Here is a 25,719-nt window from a genome sequence, read left to right on the forward strand (position 1 = left end):
GAGAAAGTCTGAAGTAGTTGCTGCCATTGAATCCCTTCAACTTCAATCAAGAATGGTCACAAGGAGAGTTGAAAATATGTCTGATGATGTTTTCTCTCAACTGTAAACACATTTGGATGAGTGCTGTTGTTTTTCAATGCAGTTAGATGAGTCCATTGATGCAACAGGTACTGCTCAGTTGCCGGTTTTTGTAATGATGGTTTTTAATAACTTTACTGTCAAGGAAGAACTTTTGAAAGTAATTTCTTTGAAAGGCCATACAAGAGGAGAAGAGATTTTTTGCCATGAAGCAACTCATTCTGTCGGAAAAAATACCTATCCACAAGCTTGTAAGCATTACCACAGATGGAGCCCCAGCCTTGAAAGGTTCTAAAAGTGGTTTTATTGCTTTGTGCCAAAGAGATGAAAGTTTTCCACTGTTTTTAACTTATCATTGTATTTTACACCAGCAATCTCTTTGTGGAAAGTTTTAAAATTTGAATGAAACTATGAATACTGAATACTGTTGTAAAGATAGTCAACAAAACTAGGTCTCACTCTGTTCAAAGAAGACTTTTCAAAGATTTAGCAAATGAACTAGAACTAATGTATGGAGATTTACTGCTCCACACTGAAGTGCATTGGTTCAGCAAAGAAGTAGTGCTGCAATGTTTCCACAAGCTTTTACCAGCTATAAAACTGTTTTCCAATAACAAGATGAGAATAGTCTGTCAGCTTGTATTGAAGATCCTCTCTGGCTTATGAATTTTGCTTTCTTAATTGACCTAACAGAAAAGCTTAATGAGCTGAATTTGAAATTTCAAGGCAATGAGAAAGATATTGCTGATATGATATCTGAAGTAGATTATTATACTGAAAAATTGTTTTGTGGGAGTGCTGCCTTAAGAGGGATGAATTAAGACATTTTCCAACTCTGAAGACACAAATAGAAGAAAGTGAGATACCTTACAATAGTGAATGTCATGCAATAATATTAAAAAAATGATCTGTTTCTCAAAAGTGTTGCAGAACCCAAAACCTGTTGGCTTCTAATTCCTCAGGAGAAATACCCTATCTTAGTTAATGTTGCTCTTAGAATAAAGGCCTTGTTTGCTTCTACTTACCTGTGTGAATCACTGTTTTCAAATATGAATTTTATTAAAAATAAGCACAGAACAAGGTTGACTGATGAACATCTGGACTCGTGTATTCGACTAAGTGTAACAAGTGATGCACCAAATAAGGACATTGTTGACAAAACAGCTACTCAGATTTCACATTAAATGTGAAATAGTTCTTGTGTTATTAAAGTAAGAATGTACTTGAGAATATTATGAAATATAAAATTATTATGTTTCGAATAACTAGTGTAGATTTGAAACTTTTATTTTAAATAGTAGTTTTACAGTACCGGTATCCAAAAATTAAAAATGTAGCAATTGAATTTTTAAAAATAGATCACTTTGATATGTTGGTACAGAATAGTAGATCGTGAAGACTTTGTGGTTGCCTACTCCGGCTCAATATGCTCCTTCCATCTTTCCACTTTCCCTTCTTTACTCAGGGCTGGTTTTCTATCTGAGCTCTTGATATTGATACAGGTGGTTCTCTTTTCTCCAAAGGTCTCTTTAATTTTGCTGTAGGTGGTATATATCTTACCCCCTAGCAATATATGCTTCTACATCCTTAAATTTGTCCTCTAGCCATTCCTGCCTAGCCATTTTGCACTTCCTTTCGATCTCATTTTCGAGACGTTTGTATTCCTTTTTGCCTGCTTCATTTGCTGCATTTTGATATTTTATTCTTTCATCAATTAAATTCCGTATAGCTTCAGTTACCTAAGGACTTCCACTAGCCCTCGTCTTTTTACCTAATTGATCCTCTGCTGCCTTCACTATTTCATCTCTCAAAGCTATCCATTCTTCTTCTACTGTATTTCTTTCCCCTGTATTTGTCAATTATTCCCCAATGCTCTTTCTGAAATTCTCTACAACCTCTGGTTCTTTCAGTTTATCCAGGTACCATCTCCTTAAATATCTACCTTTTTGGAGTTTCTGTAGTTTTAATCTACAGTTCATAACCAATAAATTGTGGTCAGAGTCCACATCTGCCTCTGGAAATGTCTTACAGTTTAAAACCTGGTTCCTAAATCTCTGTCTTACCATTATATAATCTAGCTGAAATCTTCCAGTGTCTTGAGGCCTCTTCCACATATACAGCCTCTTTTCATGTTTCTTAAACCAAGTGTTAACTATGATTAATTTATGCTCTGCGCAAAATTCTACCAGGTGACTGCCTCTCTCATTCCTTAACCCTGATCCATATTCACCTATAACTTTTCCTTCCCTTCCCTTCCTTTCCCTACTATCAAATTCCACTCCCCCATGACAATTAAATTTTTTTCTGCCTTAACTATTTGAATAATTTATTTTATTTTATCATACAGTTCTTCAATATCTTCATAATCTGCGGAGCTAGTTGGCATATAAATTGTACAAATCACAGTAGTACATACTGTGATAGGTGTCGGCTTCGTGTCTATCTTGGCTACAATAATGCATTCACTATGCTGTTTGTAGTAGCTTATCTGTACCTTTTTTATTCGTTATTAAACCTGCTCCTGCATTACCCATATTAGACTTCGTTTTTATAACCCTATATTCAATTGACCAGAAGTCCTGTTCCTCCTGCCACCGAACTTCACTAATTACCACTATATCAAACTTTAACCTATCCATTTCACCTTTTAAATTTTCTAACATACCTGCCTGATTAAGGGATCTGACATTCCACACTCCAATTCATGGAAAGCCAGTTTTCTTTCTCCTGATGACGACGTCCTCCTGAGTAGTCCCCACCCGGAAATCCAAAAGGGGGGACTATTTTACCTTTGGAATATTTTACCTAGAAGGACACCATCATCATTTGACCATACAGTAAAGCTGCATGCTCTCGGGAAAAATTACGGCCGTAGTTTCTCTTCGCTTTCAGCCTTTCACAGTACCAGCACAGCAAGGCCGTTTTGGTTATTGTTACAAGGCCAGATCAGTCAGTAATCGAAGCTGTTGCCTCTGCAACTACTGAAAATGCTGGTGCCCCACTTCAGGAACCACACTTTTGTATGGCCTCTCAACAGATATCCCTCCATTGTGGTTGCACCTACAGTATGGCTATCTGTAATGCTGAGGCATGCAAGCCTTCCCACCAATGGGAAGGTCCGTGGTTCATGAAGAGGGGGAGGGGAGTTTAAGGTTAAGAAATAAAAATAAAATTTATGCACCTAACAAGAACCAAACCCACAAACTTTTGCGTGTCACTCTGGTATGCTAACCATTGTGTTACAATGCTACTACATGTAAAACTTCCAAATTTTAGGCTCTAGAAGATTACACATTTAAGATTTTTTTCTTCCCCTCCATTGGTTACTCACAAATGAGGGCCCACCAGAGTGAACAGCTACTGAGTGAGATAGTTGGGACACTAACCTACATCACCATTCGTATCTGCATCTTACCAGTTTTGCTTATGTTACTGAGAGATGAATTACGAAGATGAGAATCGTTCAAAAAGTGCTGAAGGTTTCTCACTGAGCAGTGGAGAAATGCTTACTATGAATCATACGGAGAGAAAGAAAAGGGAACAGACTGGAGGGTATCATAGTTACAACTGCAGTGGGGAGCTGTACTAAAGCTCTAGGATGCCTGTGTGCCACCTGTGATTCTTCTGTCAGTGAATTTTGTCGTGTGTCCTTATTTTTTTTCCAATCTCATTTGATTACTTTTTGAAATGAAAAGTTCTGACACAGATATACTGATAAATTGTCTTTGTTTATTCATTGTAACTGACAATTAATTGGAACTAACTCACAACCAAACACTGCTGCCTTCCTGCCATCCTCGTAGACACAGCCACAGTCACTTATATAATAGCTTGACAGTATATAGTACTCATAATATTGTTATAATTAACATTTTATGTAATTTACAGCAGAGAAAATCTTGTACAAAAGTATTTATGTGCAACAGCACACTATGCAGAAAACATAATACGTATTTTACATAGAATTTTGTACGATACAGAGTCTTCCAATGTTAAATATTAAATTCTAAATGACTTTTTAAGATTTTGACTATTGATCTTTACACATGTTTTAACTGTTAAGTCACATTTTTGTTTGCAACAAGTTGCTTTGTACATTATGTTATACTTTACTAAATAGTTTTGATTTTTATCATACCTACTTTCTAGAACTTTCTGAATGAAGATTTCATAGAAAAAATAACTGTCATATAATTGAGTTGTTATTCTTTTGAATTTGACTCATCTTCATATTGTCACGTAGAAGATGGTGTAACTAGATAAATGACGAACACTAACTTCACTTAACGAAGGTTTATTCAGCACTTACACATAAGAGTGCAGAGCGAACTGCCTCCGGCCAGAACACACACAGTATATATACAGCTACAGAACATTCCAGTACAACAATTGTTGATATTTGTGGATACTTCTAGAATTTACTCGAACCGAAAATAGAAATTTAAATTGTACAGGCGACGTGAGTTTTGAACTCATGACCCTGCATGCAACAGTTCAGTATCATAACCACTACACCAGCTTCTTCTGCGACATTGCTCTCTCCTTCAGAGAACAGCGTCTCGGTATTACGTCCTAGTCCAGGAACGACTCATTGGTTCTGCATACTCAGACTCCCGATGACTGATGATTGCCCTGGTGGTGATCTTCTTAGAACTTCTTTTGCAACTACGCTCTTCATCACCTTTCCGCTTGTTCCCTGTCGTTGGAGCTTCGGATTTACCCTGGGTGGTGGAAACCGTGTAGGGCTTCATTCAAAGGACATGGACCGTACCTCTGATCTTTTGTTGTCTTGCATCGGGGTCGAAATCTTCAGCTTCATAAGTAACATTAGACAACTGTCTTACAACCTTATAAGGTCCAAAGTAGCGCCTGAAGGTCCAAAGTAGCGCCTGAGGAGCTTCTCAGAGAGACCAACCTTACGAACAGGAGTGAAGATCCAAACGAGGTCACCAGGCTGGTAGACAACAGGGCGGTGGCTCGCGTCGTACCTTCGGCGATCGTTTTCTTGAGCCTGCAGCGTGCAGAGTCGGGCTAACTGCTGAGCTTCCTCAGCTCTGGTTAGCACCTGGCCGATGTAGACGTCCACGTCATCAGGATGTAACGGAAACACAGTGTCCATCGTTGTAGTTGCCACATGCCCATGCACCAGGAAAAATGGCGCAAATCCTGTGATGTCTTGTTTGGCGGTGTTGTAGGCAAACATCACGAAAGGTAGCACCTCATCCCACTTGCTCTGCTCAACATTGACGAACATTGATAGCATGTCGGCCAAGGTCTTATTAAGGCATTCAGTAAGCCTGTTAGTTTGCGGGTGTTAGGCAGTTATCATGTGATGAGTAATGTTGTACCAACGGTTTATCTCTGTCACAAGATTCGATTGGAAAAACTTTCCCTCGATCCGTAATTAATGACCTTGGGGCACCGTGTTTTAATACAATGTCTTTCACGATTAATTTGACTACCTCGGATGCTTTGGCTGTTTTCACAGCTTTTGTAATGGCATAGTGTGTAAGATAATTAGTGGAAACAATAATCCATCTATTGCCACTAGCAGACGTTGGAAATCATCTGAGGTGGTCAATCGCAACACACTGGAAAGGTGTTTCGGCTGGTGGAATTGGTATGAGTTGATCAGGTGGTTTCTGAGGAACTGCCTTTTCCCCTGGCACACTCTGCAGTGTAACACGTAGTGATGGACACTCCGAAATAAACCTGGCCAGAAAAATCTCTTGCTGATTCTATCTTAGGTCTTAATAAATCCTACATGTCCAGCGTCAGGTGTGTCATGGAATTTCTGTAGGACATCTAAGTGCATGTGTTTAGGAATCACTGGTAGCCACCTCTTTCCAAACAGATCAAAGTTTTTCTTGCAAAGTAAATTGTTCTTTCACATCCTCTGACCAATTTAAGGCAAGCATAATTTGAGATATCTTGACATCCTTCTTCTGCTCAGCAGAAGATGCCCTTGCACAGGGTTTCTTGAGAGACAGTCGGCACCTTGGTGTTTTCTTCCACTTTTGTACACTATCGTAATATCATACTCTTGAAGACATAGTGCCCACCTGGTGAGTAGTCGTGTTGGATCCTTAAGACCCATCAGCCAACAAAGTGAATGATGGTCTGTAACAACTGTGAATGGCCTTCCATAGAAATACTGTCGAAATTTGCACATGGCGCAGATCACAGCAAGACATTCTCTTTTTGTAGTTGAGTAGTTTCTCTCGGCTTTTGTAAGTGTCCTAGAAGCATAGGCTATAACCTTCTCATTTCCATCTGAAATTTGCACCGATCCTATACCCACTGGCATCTGTCTGTAGTTCTGTAGGTGCTGTCTAATCATACAGACCAAGTACAGGGTTAGTAGTCAGAGCTTTTCGCAGCACATCGAAAGAATCTTGTTGAGCACCACCCCAGATAAATTTAGCATCAACTTTTAACAACTCTTGGAGTGGCCTGGTGTTGATATAAAAGTCTTTTATAAAACGACAGTAATAAGAACATAATCCGAGGAAGCTTTTCACATCTCTAATACTGTTAGGAATAGGAAATTCCGTTATAGATCTCACCTTTTCTGGATCTGGCCACACACCTTCTTTTGATGCAAGGTGTCCAAGTATTCTGATTTCTTTTGCTCCAAAGTGGCACTTTTCTTGGATTAAGTTTCAGTCTGCCTTGTTGGAGACACTTAAGAACGGCCCTCAGTCTTTTTATATATTGGTCAAATGTCTCTGAGAACACTATAATGTCATCTAAATAACAAAGACACATCGTCCACTTCAGGTGACGTAGAAGATTATCCGTCATCCATTCAAAAGTTGCTGGTGAATTACACAAACCAAATGGCATTAACTTAAACTCGTACAGGCCCTCAGGGGTGATGAATGCAGTTTTCTCACGATCAGCCTCATCTACTTTGATTTGCCAGTATCTCGAGTACATGTCAATGGTTGAGAGAAACTTAGCCCCCTTCAGACAATCTAGTGTATCATCAATTCGTGGAAGAGGGTAAATGTCCTTTTTAGTTATCTTATTAAGCTTCCTGTAATCAACACAAAAGTGCCAACTGCCATCCTTCTTCCTGACGAGGAACACTGGTGATGACCGTGGGCTCTGCGAAGACTGAATGATGTCATTCTTCATCATTTTCTCTACCTCGTCGCAAATTATTTGATGTTTGTTGCTGACACACGGAATGCTCTCTGGCTTATTGGCTGATGATCTCCAGTGGTAATCCAGTGCTTCACCATTGATTTGTCTAATTTGCTCTTCACCTGTGGATTGAAGCATTAAGAGACCTCTTGAAGAATGGCAAGTAGCTTCTTCTGTTGTTCCTTAGTGAGATCTGGTGATAGTTGAGCTAGAAGATCTTGTCTCATAGTGGTAGCGCTAATTTCGCGCACAGACTCTGCACAGGAGGTTTCTATGATGCTCAGCTGTTCTTCACTTAATGGCTCAGCATTTGCCATGCACATTCCGGTTCTCGGCAACAGTTAACTATGCACAATTCTTCAAATCCATTCTTAAACAAGACGACAGAGGCTGGGTTGACCAAGTTATTCTTCAGTTGTATGCTTCTCATACATTCCACTACAAGATCCATAAGTTGATGCATGGCCTGACGCATGACAGTTACCTTTCTATCGCTGACTGCAGTAATGATCACTTCACCCAGCACACATAGTCTCCACACACTTTGGATGTGCATCTTCCTGTCCACAGTATCTCATCTCATCTGGCATAATCTTTGAGTGACCACAATCTGTAATTGCCTGAGAAACTTTCATAAAATCCCATCCGAGAATGACGTCATGACTACTCTTGTAAGACGATAAATTCTAAGGGCTGTGTATGGCCACTTATACCTACACCAATGACACATCTTCCTGTTGGTTTTACATATTTCTCATTAGCCACCTTCAGCAGAGATGTTATGTTGTCAGCGAATACGGTTTTCTGCAACTGGCGACAGTACTTCTCCGGAATGACTGAATATGATGCTCCAGAGTCCACAAGAGTTTGGGCTGGTTGGCCATCCATGAAGATATCGACGTAGTTTCCTATCATTCTTGTAGTGATCGATGGCGGAGGATTTTTTTCTTCGGCGGCCTCACCTCCAAGGAAGGTCGCACCTTTAGTTTTCCAGGTTGCGGCGGCTAGGTGATCGGCTGGAGCATCTAAACAGCAATGGAGAACTAGATTGGCGTGTTGGGGAGTGTCCTCTCCAGCAGCTAGCTTGCGGCGATGGTAACCTACATTGTCCTGCACCCACATCTTGTTCATCTTCGTCGTCCCGGAGTTGGCATTGGCTAAGATCGGTCTGCTGTCTTCTGGTGTGGGCATCATCAGATATCTGCCGCCTTTCTCGACAATAGCACACCACATGTTCCAGTCGTCTGCAGTGGAAACATACTGGTTGGTTATCCTGGGTCCTCCAGGTGTCAGTCTTCCTTGGTGTCCAAACAGGTTCCTCATGTGGCATTGTAGGAATGTAACTCTGCCTGAGTCTCAACTTTTTCACCGTTTTAAAGGGACATGAAGGATGAGAGATTGGGTTCAATGTCTGTTCCACTTCCTCCCTTATGACCTTTTGAAGCATCTCGGTTTATCGCTCGCCGTGAAATCCAAATGCCTTATGTACTTCCTTTCTCACTATCTGACAAAGAATACTTGGAAATCAGTTGCTTCCTCCATCACAGACATTAATACAACATTTGGAAGCTGTTCAAACTTCTTGCGTGTTATTCTTTTTTGATGCACTGTCTCGATATACTGGCACCATTTTAATGAAGTCGTCTACCGTTGAAACCTCCTTCAGGAGTAGGGCTTGATACATGTCCTCAGCAACACCCTTCATGAGATGTACAACCTTATCTTCCTCCTTCATTCTAGGATCCACTATTTTACACAGCTCCATGACATCTTTAATGTAGGATGCTGTAGTTTCTCCTGGACGCTGTGCCCTGCACTTTAATTTATCCTCAGCCTTGCACTTCCATCGTTGTGCGTCGCCGAAATACTTGCCAATTCCATCTGGAATACTTCCCAGCTTGTGAACTTCTCCTCGTTGTTCTCATACCATTGCTTGGCAGTGCCCTCCAAGTAGAAAAATACGTCAGCCAAACACACGGTGTCATCCCGTTTGTTAAATTTTGCTATACGCTTACATACCTTCATCCAATTGTTTGGATTTTGGTCATCGTCACCAGAGAACCCTGGAAGGATGTCTCATGTGGTGGCACACAGTTGCTGTCTTCGTAACGTCCTCTTCTTCTTCTTCTGTCTCCGATAGATTGCAATCTGTTGAATATGGCTCAAACTCGGGTTTCTCGCCACATAAACGGCGGCTCTGTCGTGACCTGATGGGAGCCACTGTGTTGTCAATAATGTGCGCTATCACAAGTTCCAATACCCAGCGTCTCCCCCAGAGTAATGTCATGTTGAAGGTGTAATTAGATGAATTATCAACACTAAGGTTTATTCAGTATTTGCACATACAAGAGCGTGGAGCGATCTGCCTCTGGCCAGAACACACACAGTAAATATACAGCTACAGAACATTCCAGTACAATGATTCTTGATATTTTTGGATGCTTCTAGAATGTACTCAAAATGAATATAAAAATTAAAAGTGTACAGTCCACGTGAGTTTTGAACTCGCAACCCTCCATACAACAGTTTAGTATCATAGCCACTATGCCACAGTGCTACTCAGCTTCTTCTGCGACAATATAACACAACTCATATCTTTCATATGTTGCCAGTGCAGATGATAAGTTTTGTCACATCTGCTATTTTCCAGACCTGGTGAAGAAGATGAAGAGTTGGAAGCTGATGCAAGATTAGATGAGTTCTCCACCTACTTCAAACGTGAATATGAACCGAAAGTTCTCATCACATTCTCTGATAATCCACTAACACGAACCCGTGTGTTTGGACGTGAACTGTGTCGCTGCATACCTAATGCGGTGAGTTGTACTTGTAATTTTAATATGATTCTAACACATCAAACTGTGCAAAATTTTGCTAGAATTGTAAATAGAAAAGAGAACTGTGTTGCATCTGCACGGAAGCCACTTCTGAAAATTTTGTCTATCATGACCTTTGTGCTTCTTTTGATAGTTGGTTCTTCTTACTGCTCAGTACATCAAAATCCAATGACAGAGAGTAAGAACTGAAGCAGAATTTCCAAATAATACAAAAGGTAACAAATTATAAATGAAATAATAAATATTTCAAATCTGGTAAATGGGAACGCAAAGCGCAGGGAATCAGTTTAAGTGCAATTGCATTCTCTCTAATCATGAGTACTTCCTTTTAACTGCATAACTTTGTACATTGTAGATGATAGGATAGGAGTCACTCCATTTGTCTCTCTCTTCACACTCTTTAAAAGTATCCTGATTCTGCAAAACTGTCTGATTGTTCTGACACCTATTCTCAGCCCATTTAAAAGAACATAAAACTCATTGAAGTCAACAGAGACAGAAACTGCCTATATTGAATTAGGATAGATAAAAGGATGAGCTGTGGCCTTACTGAAGAAGTATGTTTAACCTAAATATTGATTGCTTGACAGGACTTTGTATTGCACTTGTTCCATATAGTCTAATGTCTGTAATGTTGCCATGTCACCTGCCCAAATGGGGGGCCTCCTTTGTGATCCTCCTGTCAGCGAGCATATTACAGGTGCATTGCTCTAGCAGTCTAATTGCTGACATTCTGTTACGGTACGTCCAGAGATGGTGATAAGCAAAGAAAGCTTTTTATGATTTCATCCCAGGTACTGATGGTGTGGGGTGCGTTAGCCTTCTTCTTTCATAGATTTCAGCTACGTACATCAAGAAGACACTTGCTAATAGATATTTTATATTGTTAACAAGTACTGGTTTTGGACATCCTCTGATCAGTTCGACTGTCTCATTAATGGGAATACAAACATGCTAGATGCACATAGAATTGTATTGTGCATCATGCTTACCTCAGTAGATATAAACGTGTGATGGAGAACTCTAGTAGTTTTTAAACTTCAGCCTTTCACAATTTCACCAGCTTTATAACATATATGTTATATACAGCAACTCATATATTTACAATACATCATACAAATGCTCTTACACAACATAGCCAGCTGTATATTACTGAGTGGTTTACAGCATCCAACAGTGCTCGAAAATGACATGATGTTGAAACTGCAATCACAATAAATAATGTTTTAACAACCAAAAGTGCAAACGATCCAGTTATCGTCAAATTAGTATTATCATTTGCATTTTTTTCTTGTAACCATTCAGTTGACGAAGCTTCAGTTACCATTACAATAAATAGGTAGGTGGCATCAGTTTTTCTTTCTTTAATTGTGTTCATTGTATAATATGTCTGAGTTCAACACCATTATTGACATTGTGTTGAATGCTGCCTTCTTTCAGTAGTGGAGAATTCTCCTCTCTTGCAAATTGGTGTACATCATCATGTCAGATATGTATACTCCACCCATGTACTGGTTGTATTGGTGTATTATTTCTGGCTTCATTCCTATTTTTTTATGTTGGACTTGGAAATCACCAACACCAGCTTCAGTAGTCAATAAAAAGACAGGAGCTGGATGCCGCTTTTACTCTCGGTATGCAAAAGCTAGTTCCGAACCTGACCTACAATTCATCTTTTTCTTAGCTCTAAATTTCCTTTTATATTGGCCTGGTAAAAATTTTGTGTTTTTCCTTACAGTGCCAGTAATGTAGGCACCTAATTTGAAAAGGCTGTTTACAAGTCATACCGACTAAAAATATTGCCTATGATAACCTTTGTGCAGACAATTATGTAAACACCATAACTTATTTAGATTAGATTAGATTAGATTTACTTTCAGTCCAATTGATCCGTAGTGAGGAGGTCCTCCAGGATGTGGAACATGTCAGAAAAACAACAATACATGACAAATATTTACAACTAAAACAAGTAAGCTAATGCACCATTCCACAGGTCCCAAGTAGAATGATCGTCATTTTTTAATGAACACTAAGAGTCATTTTACAAATACTAATGCACTGATTTTAAAATAAAAAAGTTTTTTATTTATTTATAAGGTAATAAACATGTAATACAACTACTGTAATACTTATTTACAATGAACACATTACTGCACTGAAATGGTGCAGAAGTTGGATTATACTTACACACACACACACACACACACACACACACACACACACACAAATTTTCAATGATCACATTATTGCACTGAAATTGTGCAGAAGTTATGTTGTACTTATATACAAATCAGTTGGTTTTACTAAGAAATTCATCAATGGAGTAGAAGGAGTTGGCCACCAATAAATCCTTTAGGCTTCTCTTAAACTGAATTTCATTGGTTGTTAAGCTTTTTATGGCTGCTGGCAAGTTATTGAAAATGTGTGATCCTGAATAATGCACATCTTTTTGTACAAGACTAAGTGACTTTAAATCCTTGTGAAGATAATTCTTATTTCTAGTATTGATTCCATGAATTGAGCTGTTGGTTTGAAAAAGTGATATATTTTTAATGACAAATTTCATTAAGGAATAAATATATTGGGAAGCAGTAGTTAGTATCCCTAGTTCCCTAAACAGGCTTCTGCAGGATGTTCTTGAGTTCACACCACATATAACTCTTACTGCACGTTTTTGTGCCTGGAAAACTTTAGCTTGGCTTGATGAATTACCCCAAAAAATAATCCCATATGACATTATGGAATGAAAGTAAGCATAGTATGCCAGCTTTTTCATTTTTATATCCCCTATGTCTGACAAAATTCGCATTGCAAACAGAGATTTGTTAAGACGCTTCAGCAGTTCTGTGGTGTGCTCCTCCCAGTTGAATTTATTATCAAGCTGTAATCCCAAGAATTTAACACTGTCCACTTCTTCTATCTTCTTGTCATCATATGTTAGACATATACTCTTGGGACACCCCTTACAAGTTCTGAACTGCATGTAGTGTGTTTTTTCAAAGTTTAGTGACAAAGAATTGGCTAGGAACCAGTGATTAATGTCCACAAATATTTTATTGGCTGATCTTTCTAAGACTACACTTGATTTGCTATTTATTGCAATGTTTGTATCATCGGCAAACAAAACAAACTTGGCATCTGCTAATGTTACTGATGAAAGGTCATTGATATACACAAGAAAAAGTAAGGGCCCCAAAATGGAACCTTGTGGAACCCCGCATGTAATTAGTTCCCAGTTGGATGATGCCTGATAGCTTGATACATGTCTCTTACCTAATAACACCCTTTGTTTCCTGCCAGAGATATAAGATTTGAACCATTTTGCAGCATTTCCCGTTACACTATAATATTCTAGTTTACTTAAAAGGATATTGTGATTTACACAGTCAAATGCCTTTGACAGATCACAAAATATACCAATTGCCTGCAATTTTTTGTCTAATGAATTAAGCACATTTTCACTGTAAGTGTAGAGCCTTCTCAATATCAGAACCTTTTAGAAATCCAAACTGTTACTTTGACAGTATGTTATTTGAGATAAGATGGTTATAAAGACGACTGTACATTTCTTTTTCGAAAATTTTTGAGAATGCTGGCAACAGTGAAATTGGACGGAAATTTGATGCTATTTCTTTATCTCCCTTCTTAAACAGTGGCTTAACTTCAGCATATTTTAGCCACTCAGGAAATATTCCACTGATAAACGACTGGTTACACAGATAGCTTAATATGTTACTTAGCTCAGAATCACATCCTTTAATTAACTTTGTTGATATGTCATCATACCCACTGAACAACACAGTATCCTAAGACACATCTTGCGATTTCATTCTTATGTTCTTGGTTCTTGGCATCTTTGTAAGTACAAAACACAACACAAGAGTGTGTTATGAAGTCATTAGCACCATCTAACAGCGAATTTATAGGATAGTTGAAACTAAACGAAGTATTGACGAATTTGTGCACTGGGAGTGTGTGGGTGTGAGATAGTTAACTTGACATTCGAAGGGTTAATGTACACAATGTGCTTTGGGCTCTGCAGCCACCTGCCCCAGGGCTAAAGCAACTGGGAGCTAACCTTCTCATGTCGTTTTGTGTGTTTGTTAAACACGGAGCAGAGCACACACTTCGGCACTGCAACAGGGTCATTCACTGCTATAGATCACTTGGTATTCTCTTCGGAAAGGACAGCTGTCCTTTGGTGGAACAACAAATGCCAGTCTGTATTCAAGAACAGGTGGGAAGCTCTATGTAGATTCAGTGCCGGCCAAGTGCAGGGAGTCGTACAGCATTTTGAGTAGTCAGGGCAAAATGGTGCCAGATTATTAGAAACAGCAAAAAGAGGTTGTGGCAACAGTGTCTGCCCACCATAAACTGTCCCAGTAACTATTCAGCCATAGGGGAGACCATAAGGAGGATTTCTGGGAAAAGAGGGAGACCACAGTGACTGCTGTAATGAAGCATGGTAGTCTCAATCAACAAGCAAGACATTGCCCAGACGATGACAGCCTGTTTTGCCACATTTACCACCACTGACAGTCAGGATTCAGCTTTCTGATACCTACAAGATGTGTACTGAAAGTGGCAGTTGGTACCAGTTCCAGGACTGATTAATGCAACAGCTCCTTCTCCCTGAGGGAGCTGGATTCTGCATTATTTGTAGCTCATGAAACATCACCTACTGAAGATAGGGTCCATTATAGTATGTAAAAAGACGAGGGCTAGTAGAAATCCTTGGGTAACAGAAGAAATATTGAATTTAATTGATGAAAGGAGAAAATATAAAAATGCAGTAAATGAAGCAGGCAAAAAGGAATACAAACGTCTCAAAAATTAGATCGACAGGATGTGCAAAATGGCTAAGCAGGGATGGCTAGAGGACAAATGTAAGGATGTGGAGGCCTATCTCACTAGGGGTAAGATAGATACTGCCTACAGGAAAATTAAAGAGACCTTTGGAGATAAGAGAACGACTTATATGAATATCAAGAGCTCAGATGGAAACCCAGTTCTAAGCAAAGAAGGGAAAGCAGAAAGGTGGAAGGAGTATATAGAGGGTCTATACAAGGGCAATGTACTTGAGGACAATATTATGGAAATGGAAGAGGATGTAGATGAAGATGAAATGGGAGGTATGATACTGCATGAAGAGTTTGACAGAGCACTGAAAGACCTGAGTCGAAACAAGGCCCCCGGAGTAGACAACATTCCATTGGAACTACTGACGGCGTTGGGAGAGCCAGTCCTGACAAAACTCTATCATCTGGTGAGCAAGATGTATGAAACAGGCGAAATACCCTCAGACTTCAAGAAGAATATAATAATTCCAATCCCAAAGAAAGCAGGTGTTGACAGATGTGAAAATTACCGAACTATCAGTTTAATAAGTCACAGCTGCAAAATACTAACACGAATTCTTTACAGACAAATGGAAAAACTAGTAGAAGCCAACCTCGGGGAAGATCAGTTTGGATTCCGTAGAAACACTGGAACACGTGAGGCAATACTGACCTTACGACTTATCTTAGAAGAAAGATTAAGGAAAGGCAAACCTACATTTCTAGCATTTGTAGACATAGAGAAAGCTTTTGACAATGCTGACTGGAGTACTCTCTTTCAAATTCTAAAGGTGGCAGGGGTAAAATACAGGGAACGAAAGGCTATTTACAATTTGTGTAGAAACCAGATGGCAGTTATAAGAGTCAAGGGGTATGAAAGGGAAGCAGTGGTTGGGAAGGGAGTGAGACAGAGTTGTAGCCTCTCCCCAATGTTATTCAATCTGTATATTGAGCAAGCAGTGAAGGAAACAAAAGAAAAGTTCGGAGTAGGTATTGAAATCCATAGAGAAGAAATAAAAACTTTGAGGTTCGCCGATGATATTGTAATTCTGTCGGAGACAGCAAAGGACTTGGAAGAGCAGTTGAATGGAATGGACAGTGTCTTGAAAGGAGGATATAAGATGAACATCAACAAAAGCAAAACAAGGATAATGGAATGTAGTCTAATTAAGTCGGGTGATGCTGAGGGAATTAGATTAGGAAATGAGACACTTAAAGTAGTAAAGGAGTTTTGCTATTTGGGGAGTAAAATAACTGATGATGGTCGAAGTAGAGAGGATATAAAATGTAGACTGGCAATGGCAAGGAAAGCGTTTCTGAAGAATAGAAATTTGTTAACATCGAGTATAGATTTAAGTGTCAGGAAGTCATTTCTGAAAGTATTTGTATGGAGTGTAGCCATGTATGGAAGTGAAACATGGACGATAAATAGTTTGGACAAGAAGAGAATAGAAGCTTTTGAAATGTGGTGCTACAGAAGAATGCTGAAGATTAGATGGGTAGATCACATCACTAATGAGGAGGTATTGAATAGAATTGGGGAGGAGTTTGTGGCACAACTTGACAAGAAGAAGGGATCGGTTGGTAGGACATGTTCTGAGGCATCAAGGGATCACCAATTTAGTATTGGAGGGCAGTGTGGAGGGTAAAAATCGTAGAGGGAGACCAAGAGATGAATACACTAAGCAGATTCAGAAGGATGTAGGTTGCAGTAAGTACTGGAAGATGAAGAAGCTTGCACAGGATAGAGTAGCATGGAGAGCTGCATCAAACCAGTCTCAGGACTGAAGACCACAACAACAACATAGTATGTGACAACATGTCACAGGGCAGAGCAAAGAAACCCTCAACATTTTGAACCTTATTTGGATGTCGGGACCCTTTTATGACATATGGTGAGAGCAGTTTTAATTCCACTTTTAAAACTATGGAAGGACCACACATACTGGCGTAGTTTTTGTAATGTTGCCCTCATTGTATGGAAAAGACCTTGGACCAGATGGTCAAACACTGCCTTGTCTGGACCTTAAAAATCAGGTAGCTCTCTAGTTGTTTTCAATGTGGGGTCAAGAGATATCACTACACCTGCCGATCCAGGAAGTGGCTATATAGCAAGTGTACCTGCACTGTTTTTAGGTACTGGATACAGCTTTTGGAATCCAGGAGGCCTAAGACAGCTCAATGAATGCAGTTTTTGATGAGGTCTTCCCATCTGTATAAGTTTCTTCCTCTCACTGAGCTATTTTAGATAAATAAGTTAGTGACATCCTGTCTGATTTCTTTGATCAGGAGAACATATGCGGACTGAAGCAGTGAATGAAAATTTGTACCATGGCCGGCATTTGAACCCAGGTCTGTGGTTAATAGGCATATGTGTTGATCTCTACACGATGCTGGCACAATGGGTTTGCACAACTGCACAGAATGCCCTAGCACGTCTCCCACCTCAGTCCAAATTCCAGTCATGCCTCAGCTCACTTTGTGTAGCCCCTAAACTCGAATAGCGTCTCTGTCCTTTGTTCCTCCTTGTGTCTTGCAACAACTACTTGCCACTTGCAACTAACTATTCGATGGTGGGAGTAATGTAAGGAGAACAGGGGTCTTAATTTCTCCATCAAGAAGTCTTTGATGTGCTCTTCTTACCCAGTTAGGTTAAATTTTAGACTTGACTGAGTTACAGGTGAGGGCAGTTATTAATTTTAAAGACACAGTGGAATTTTTGGGCTTCACTTTGGACTTTGAACTTAAATGGTTGCCACACCTTAGGGATCTGAAAAGACAGCCCCTAAAAGCAGTCAGTATTTTAAAACACTATTCAGGGGTGGAAGGATCGAACTTGTCTGCTCCAGTATTACGGGACCTTCATGTGATCTCATCTTGATGATGGGTATATGATGTACAGATCTGCATGACTATCTTATTTGAAATTATTGGACATAGTGCGTGATAAAAGAATTCAGCTTGCCATTGGGACTTTTAGTACCAGTACCATACTGTGCCTTGGTGCTCAGGCTAGTGAGTCGCCACCCCACACATGGTGAGGACTTCTCAGAGTGCGACAGACCTATAAAACACAATGTTATACACAGTGGCATACCACACTGTTGCCTGGCCATCAGGTTTCTTCATAATCAATGAGTGATAAGAGGCCTTATGGGATTCACACAAAGGATTGCCTTTCGGGGATGGGTGCAGCTGGTTTTAATGTTTTATGCCCAGGTTCTAGAGAGGCACAAATTATTTTAGACTTATACATTAAAAGAAAGACTGCACTTCAGATTTTATGCTTGAATCTCTGTTTTTCAACATTTTGAATTGGCATCATGTAAAGTTCTGTACGTTGATGGCTCCAAACGAGGGGACTTACTTGGCTGTTCAGTAATGTTCCCTGAGCTTGGCTTCAGGATCTGCCTTCCTTGTGAATGCAATGTATTTACTGCAGAGCTCCATGCGATCCTGAAGACACCAGAGCAGATGAGGCATTTTCAGGGCAAATGGATTTTCCACTGATCTGATTCCCTTAGTGCACTACAGTTGTTGCAGCACATGTACCCTCAAGGGAAAGTTGCCTTGTTAATACACAACCAGCTGTATGTCTTACAGCAGCAGGTGAAGCAGGTGTCATTGCACTGGGTACTTGGGCACGTGAGAATTTGAGGAAATGAAAAAGCAGACAATGCCACCAAGGAGGCCTGCAGGAAACATGATGTTAAACAGTGTGTCCTTCTCTGCATGCTGTTTTTTCGCTGTGAGTTGGAAATCCGTGCAATTGTGGGAAGAAGAGTGGTTGCTAGTGAAGGACTGCAGGTGGTGAAGCCAATTATGTGGCTGTGTTGTTTATCATGACAATCACTCTCATGGGATGAAGTGGCCCTGACCCGCTTCTGAATTGGGCACTGTCCCTTAAAGCATGGCTTTCTCCTCCAGTGAGGGGACTCCGTAGTTTGGGGTGTCTGTGGTGTGCTAACCACTGTACGCCGAATTTTAACAGAGTGCATTTTCTGTTTTATTCCAGTAATCATCCAGCCCTAGCTATCTATGATTTATTTTAATTCTTTCCACTGCTTTTTCCCTTTTGTTTGAAAGGTCTAGATCTGACAGTATGATTTTTGGGCATGTGCATGAGTTTGTAGGGTATTCTTTGTTTCTCTATGTGATTTGTGATGTGCTGATTTTATGATTCGACATTGTCTTGAGAATCAGTGTGTAGACTGGACAGAGGGAATAGCACAATTCTGCTTACATAAGAGTCAATCACCAACTTATTAAATATCTGCATTCCTACAAACTTTTAACAATGAAACTCACTGTTTGAAAAGGGTAAAAAGGCACTGATAGAGGTGCCAAAAGTGCCTGGATACGTGAAAATTATTACTGGGCCAGTAGACAGTTCTCAGTCAATCAAGGCTACATAAGTAAACAGAGGACAAGGGAATAAAGGAATAAAATGTGTAATTGAGAAGATGTACATTAGAGACATGCTATCGATGGCACATGGCGGTGGCAGATTAATTTAACAGCGGTGTGGATGCATCAGTGGACTGAGTGTGATTGTAATTTCAAGTTGGCATTGTAATTCCATTTGATCTGATCATCATAACTAGTGAGCATCAAGATCATTACCTTTTTCTCTAACTAACTGACAGTCTTTTATCAAACCTTATGGTGCCTGCAGCACATAGTTAAACTGCCTCAACATAGCTTTTAAAAGGTAGGAATATGTGGTACCTGGAAACTGATTGAACCAGCCTGGAAAATGTATCTTGATAGGAGTAAACTCATACTCCAGCGAGGCAGAGCTCTTGCCATGGGGGTTATTTAACAATTTGGGTTTCAAAGAATAAGGCTGCTCAGAGGGGAGTATCTTTCATAGCCAACCTAACTATGCTCATGTTCACACTTTTGGGCAGGTTGCTTAGGCCGGTATTACACTATCATATTTCTTTGACAAAGATTTGATCAAAGATATGATCAAATATTCATCAAATTTGTTTGAGAAATATATTTGACATGGTGCTAAAAAGGGGTATTACACAGTCACCATATTTTTGTCAAAGTTCAAGATGGCTGACAACAACAACTTGTTATTATGCTCAGTTGTTGCGTGTACCACAATTGCACTGTGTGCGCATTTGGAAGGGAAACAGGGGGAAAAAAGAAACATGTGGGTGAAGCCGTGGGTTTTATGGCAAGATGATAAAAGCATTCAACAAAATTTGTTATGTGAGCTTCTAGTAGAGGACGTCAAGTTGTACATAAATTACTTAAAATGGATGACATTTCAGTATTTGCTCAGTGCAGTCTCTCGTCATATCACAAAGCACAATACTCACTTAAGAACTACTATATCTGCAGAAGACAGGCTCACAGTAACACACTGATTTCTTGCTACAGGAGAGTTTTACTCTAGCTTACAACAGTACAGCACTCAAATACTACAGTGCACATTAACTAAAATAATAAATAATAGTCAGAAACATGTGAAGCAATTTATAAAGCAGTAAGGACCAATATCTGAAAGTAAATAAAAGCTCAGTACACTTTATGTGCAATAAGAACTATTTTTATTGTAGATCAAAGTAATAATTACATTTTGTGTCTCACAACTACAAAATTAATGGAAATGTATGAAGCTGATGAGGTGCTTTACATTGTGAGGCATTCTGAGTACAAAAATAGATTAAGAAGACTGGATATAAAAGCTACTCTCATGAGAAAGTGAAAGTTCATGATATGAACTTTTGCTTTCTCGTGAGAGTACTGTGAGCGGGGCCCTTAATTTTCTTTTTTACGTCGTCAGCAGTGCACCTGGGCCATATCTCATGGCTCTCTCCAGTCTTCTTAATAAATTTTTGTTCTCAGGGTGCCTCACGTTGTAAAGCGCCTCATCAGCTTCATACATTTCCAATAATTTTATAGTTGACAGCACACACAAATTAAACTTCGCAGCCATCTTTACAAACACACTACTGGTGACAGAACGCTGCAGCGAAGCTAGCACTCCAAGTGGTAACATTTCACATTGCAGTGAACAGAAGACAAGCTACTTTTATGGTCATATCTATAGCAAGGCCCTAGATTTTATAATATTTATTTGATGACAGGCAAGATTTGACAAAGTTCCCTATTACACCATCAAATTTCTTTGACATAAATATTTCACATATCAATTTTGACAAAGAAATATGATAGTGTAATACCAGCCTTAGTTGTGAAGGGTTACCAAACACTGACTTCTAACAGCCAGAACTGCTTCTCTGGCACTTCTCTGGTATATTCATGTGCAAAGGACCTTTCAAACTTCGCATGAAGGGCTCTCTTACAATTGAAAATGCGATGTTGATTAAAAATTATCAGCTTCTGGCTTAACGGCAATTATGACCGACCAAACTTACGGAAAATATCTCATTGGAGAGGATCATTAGTGCCTCTTTGGTATCTCTTGTCTGCCCTTGCAATGCACACAAAACCTCTAGTAAAAGCATTCTCAAAATTAATTAATATAATTTCTAGCTGTAAGGGCTTTTTAATTTCTAATTAATCTAATTTTGCTGTGGCGATGATAATTTATCAGCCCTGGTGAGTGAGAGATCACATGCAGTAGGACAATGGCTTTAGTAGGAAGTGCCATACTATCAGGTCTGCTTGAGTATACTTTACACACCAGCTCAAAACTTGCTGCTGGGCCACTTCCATTCCTTACAATTTTATAGAGAAATTAAATTGGAAGAATTGGTCAGTGTGGCTTGCACTGCAGTGTTAGTTAATGAAACAAGTGCCTATGAAGAGTGGATATTCAAGTTAAAGGCCTGACCAGACATGCAGTTTTAACTTGTCACAAAATATAGTCCAGTCATCAGTTATGCTGAATTTCTGCATAGTTTCATATTGCAGAAATAATGAGAAGTTCATAAGACCTGAACCACCCATGAATGCTTGCTTAAGACACATGTGTATTATTCATTATTAAGTTACTACAAAATGACATTGAGGCATTAGAATATGAAATATCAACTTCGAAGAAATAGAATGACACATTGGTAAAAGAAAAATTGTCCAGTGTGTGTAAAACCACCAAAGGAGACTATGAAAATGTATGTTCAGTCTTTAAAAACAGTAACATGTCCTCAGCTTCTGATGATGTCGCATGAAAACTATGGCCAAACCATAAATTTCCACTTGGAAAGCAGTACTCTCAGAATAGCAAGTCAACATAGTACAAAAGTAGATCTTACAGTGACAAGAAATATGAAGTATTTAGGCATTATTTAAATGAAGATTCATGGGAGCAAATTTGTAGTCCAAGAAGCATATCTATGAAAATCAGTATATTTCAACAAAAATAATAAATTTTTGAAAATGTAATGTAATTTAAAAGATAAAAAATCTACTTGCAAAGTGACAGCAGGAGAAAAACATAGAAGTTAAGAAAATGTGGAAGCTTTCAGAGCCAGTGGCTCCTCCTCCTGGCAGAATGGTAGAAGGAGAAGTAAGAACAGAGAAGGAAAGGGACTGGCAAGATTTAGGAAATGGGGAGTTATGAAAAAGTTGCCCAGAATCTTGCGTCAGGGGATCAGTCTGTCCTTCTCTTCACATCCAGTAAGTCTCACCTGACTCCCGGACGACTTTTCTGTAATTTTCCCTCTTTCCTAAACCTCAAGAGTCCTTTTCCTTCCTCCCTCTTCCTTCTCCCTGAACCTTCTGTCAGGAGGAGGAACTACTGGTCCGAAAGCTTGCTCATTCCCTAAATTTAATATATTCCTAGACATATTTAAACAGTTTGACAACTTTTCTACTTAAAATTAAAAAATTAAAAGTAGCTCACAGAAACATCTGGATCACTTTAGGAAAAAAAAGAAAGAAAAGAAAAAAATCATATGCTCAGAAGCAATTCCTCCCTAGGGTTTCTAAAATCATAAATATTTTAGAAATTTTAATGCAGTGCTAAGGGAAAATAAAAGGTGCCAAAATGCTGGAACAGTTAGCTTGATAAGAAATTCATAAAATGAAAGCTGTTTGGAATATAAAAAAGAACAGTAAAAATATTCAGTTACATGAAAATTCACAACTTGCCAGCAGCCCAATAGGTTTAGCTAATGTGTGTAACAGTTGTCGTGTAACTGTGGCTTAAAATGTAACAGCCCATTTTTCATATGCTTTCGAAGCTAATTTGGATCTCTTGATTAACTGTTAAGTCATTGGGTGGGAACCATATATGTAATTTCACCTTTCGAGCTGTGTAGTGTGATTCTCAACAACTTCATGGCAAAGTGTTGGCTAATATTATGTCCATCCAGTGGTAGGAACATATATCATAGATTCATTTGATTGCAGTTACAACTTTTCATTTATAAACGATTGTTTAACAAAAGAAGTACCAAATATACCATATTTTATAATGCTCGAAACCTGTAACAATTCCGATTATCATGCTGTCAACTTGCTATGCTACTGTTTTACATAATGGCATCTAATTATTTTGTAATTACTATAATTCACAATAAGAAACTGGTTGACAATGTAAACAAAGTGTTTATTTAGGCTACTGGATTATATATTGAAATTCTGTCTACACTAAAAAATAATGTACTCATATTTGGAGGAGGAAGCATGGTAGGAATACTTGGGATGATATAGTTTCAGTTCAGTTAACAAAAATGTAATCAGCATTGTTTATTTGCATAATTTCATGTATCTTTCCATGAAAATGACAGATATGTTTTTGACTTTGTATACTATTCCGTTTATTTCAGTTGTAACCTCAGACTGACAACATTTTCTATAATTTTGAACAACTTCTGTGGTTGTAATTAACAAAATTACTATATGCAACAATGTTCAAATTATTTTCTAGATTTTATAAGACCTGCGAGAAATTGCGCAGCAGAGCCAATACAATACCTGAAATTTTGACTTTTCACATTATTAGAGAATCACAGAGTTCTGTGGCCCATCATCACTTAAGAAATTTGCAGGAAGAATCAACTGCAACAGAACAACAAAAAGGAGTTAAGTTCTTGCCAACCTTTGGTGTTTTTTATCAAAATTACTCCTGTTCAACTTCAAGATATTACTTTTATTTGACAGTTATCATCCCCAGCAAGGTGGTTACACTGCAGGCTGAAATGTTCGTTGAGCAGACTATTGCTTATAAAAATTACACACATCTGAGGACAAAAATGAAATGACTACATAACACACAATTTCTCATAACAATAGATGTACAGTAAGCACAGCATGAAATTAAACTACTAGAAACTAAATACTCCACAAGAATAGATTATATACAATATATGGTTATAAAAAATGTGCAGGCATAAACTGTGAAATCTTATAAACTTGTCCTTCTCTACTGGAATATTTCAGCTGCTTAAAATTTGTAATAGTGAAACTATCTCATAAAAAAGGAAGCTGGAAGGTAGTGGTAAATTATATGAGTTTTGTTGTTGTCACTCTTTCCAAACCACTTGAAAACATTTTTATAAAAGACTGTCAGATTTCTTAAATAAGCACAACTTATTAGTAGAATCCCAATGTGGATTTAGAAGGACTCATTGAACTCAAGCAACTGTTTTTCCTTTTCCTCATGAAGCACTGCAGGCATTAGATTGGATCATGTTTTGAGCATATTTCTGGATGTTCCAAAGGCTATTGAAACATTCAGCCATGATAAGCTACTTAGGAGATAGGAAGTGTAGGTATAAGGTGAGCAGCACATGACGATTAAATCCTAGCCCCATCAAAGTAAATGGTGCAAGAGATGACACTTGAAGAAAATGTGGCAGTTAAACTCATGAATCAGCTCTATTAGCGATAGAACACAATGTGTCCCCCCGGTCCATATTGGCTCCTATCCTGTTTCTAATATATGTAAATGATTTCGAATAACATGTCAGCACCAGTTGCACTTTTTATTTTAAAAACCATGACTGATATGCCATTGTGTGTCCTTTCAGGATACCTGACATACAGTGTAGCTAATGAATAATGGCCTTAGTGGTTGATACTGGTCACTGTCTGTAAAATAATAAGAAAAGTGCTACTAACACTGGCATTTGATTCAAAATCAATACTAATGTTGTGAAACCTGTGTCAATATGCTCCACATGCTGGACAAGAAATTAACATGTAAATTGCAGATTACTGTAATCTTATTAACAGTATATATGAAAGAAATATTGGAAGAAAACATCAAAACAGTAACGGAGAGAGTATTTTGAGGCAAATGATTTATTTATAAACTTGGAAAAAAACTGTTGCACTGGACATATTCACCACACAATACGACATGAGCTAATTCCTACATTGTACTGAACAAACAGTCAATCTTCAAAACAGATTGTAAAAATTTCTAGGTATATACATACAACAGAAAGTGTTAATTAGGAAAATACTAAAAGTAATTCAAAGAATGTCGTGCAGGCATCTATTTAGAGAAAGTAAAATTGTGTCATTTCCTTGTATGTACAAATTAAAAAAATTAATTATTATATAAGAGAAATTGAACAGTAGTGATCTTTGTACCTTCTGTAATGAATCCTTCATAGCTATTATAGAAGACAGACAAATTATGTATATGTTTAGCATACAAATCCAGCACTATTCCAAAAAGGCATAACTACTGTATAACATATTACCAAGCTACATAAACATAATTACAAATGAAATTAAATTCTAATCTTCAGTGTAATAAATGAGTGATTGTGTGGCATTGATAGCCGGGAGTCCTGACCTGGAAATTTCGGTCACCCAGTTGCAAGTCTTTTCCAGTGAAACCACATTGGGCAACTTGCATATTGATGATGATGAAATGGTGA

At 38.6% G+C, this 25,719-nt stretch overlaps 1 protein-coding gene across 3 annotated transcripts in view; it reads left to right on the forward strand.

Annotated features, from left to right (window-relative positions):
• LOC124711448 (probable ribosome production factor 1) overlaps positions 1-25,719 on the forward strand; it is a 61,124-nt gene that overhangs the window by 25,288 nt on the left and 10,117 nt on the right. For all 3 annotated transcript variants that reach the window (XM_047241530.1, XM_047241529.1, XM_047241531.1), the window contains exon 3: positions 9,878-10,043. In XM_047241530.1, the coding sequence (XP_047097486.1) occupies positions 9,878-10,043 (166 nt within the window). The remainder of the gene's footprint in view (positions 1-9,877; positions 10,044-25,719) is intronic.

Source organism: Schistocerca piceifrons, chromosome 8 (genome assembly GCF_021461385.2).
Source record: "Schistocerca piceifrons isolate TAMUIC-IGC-003096 chromosome 8, iqSchPice1.1, whole genome shotgun sequence".
Taxonomy (NCBI): domain Eukaryota; kingdom Metazoa; phylum Arthropoda; class Insecta; order Orthoptera; family Acrididae; genus Schistocerca; species Schistocerca piceifrons.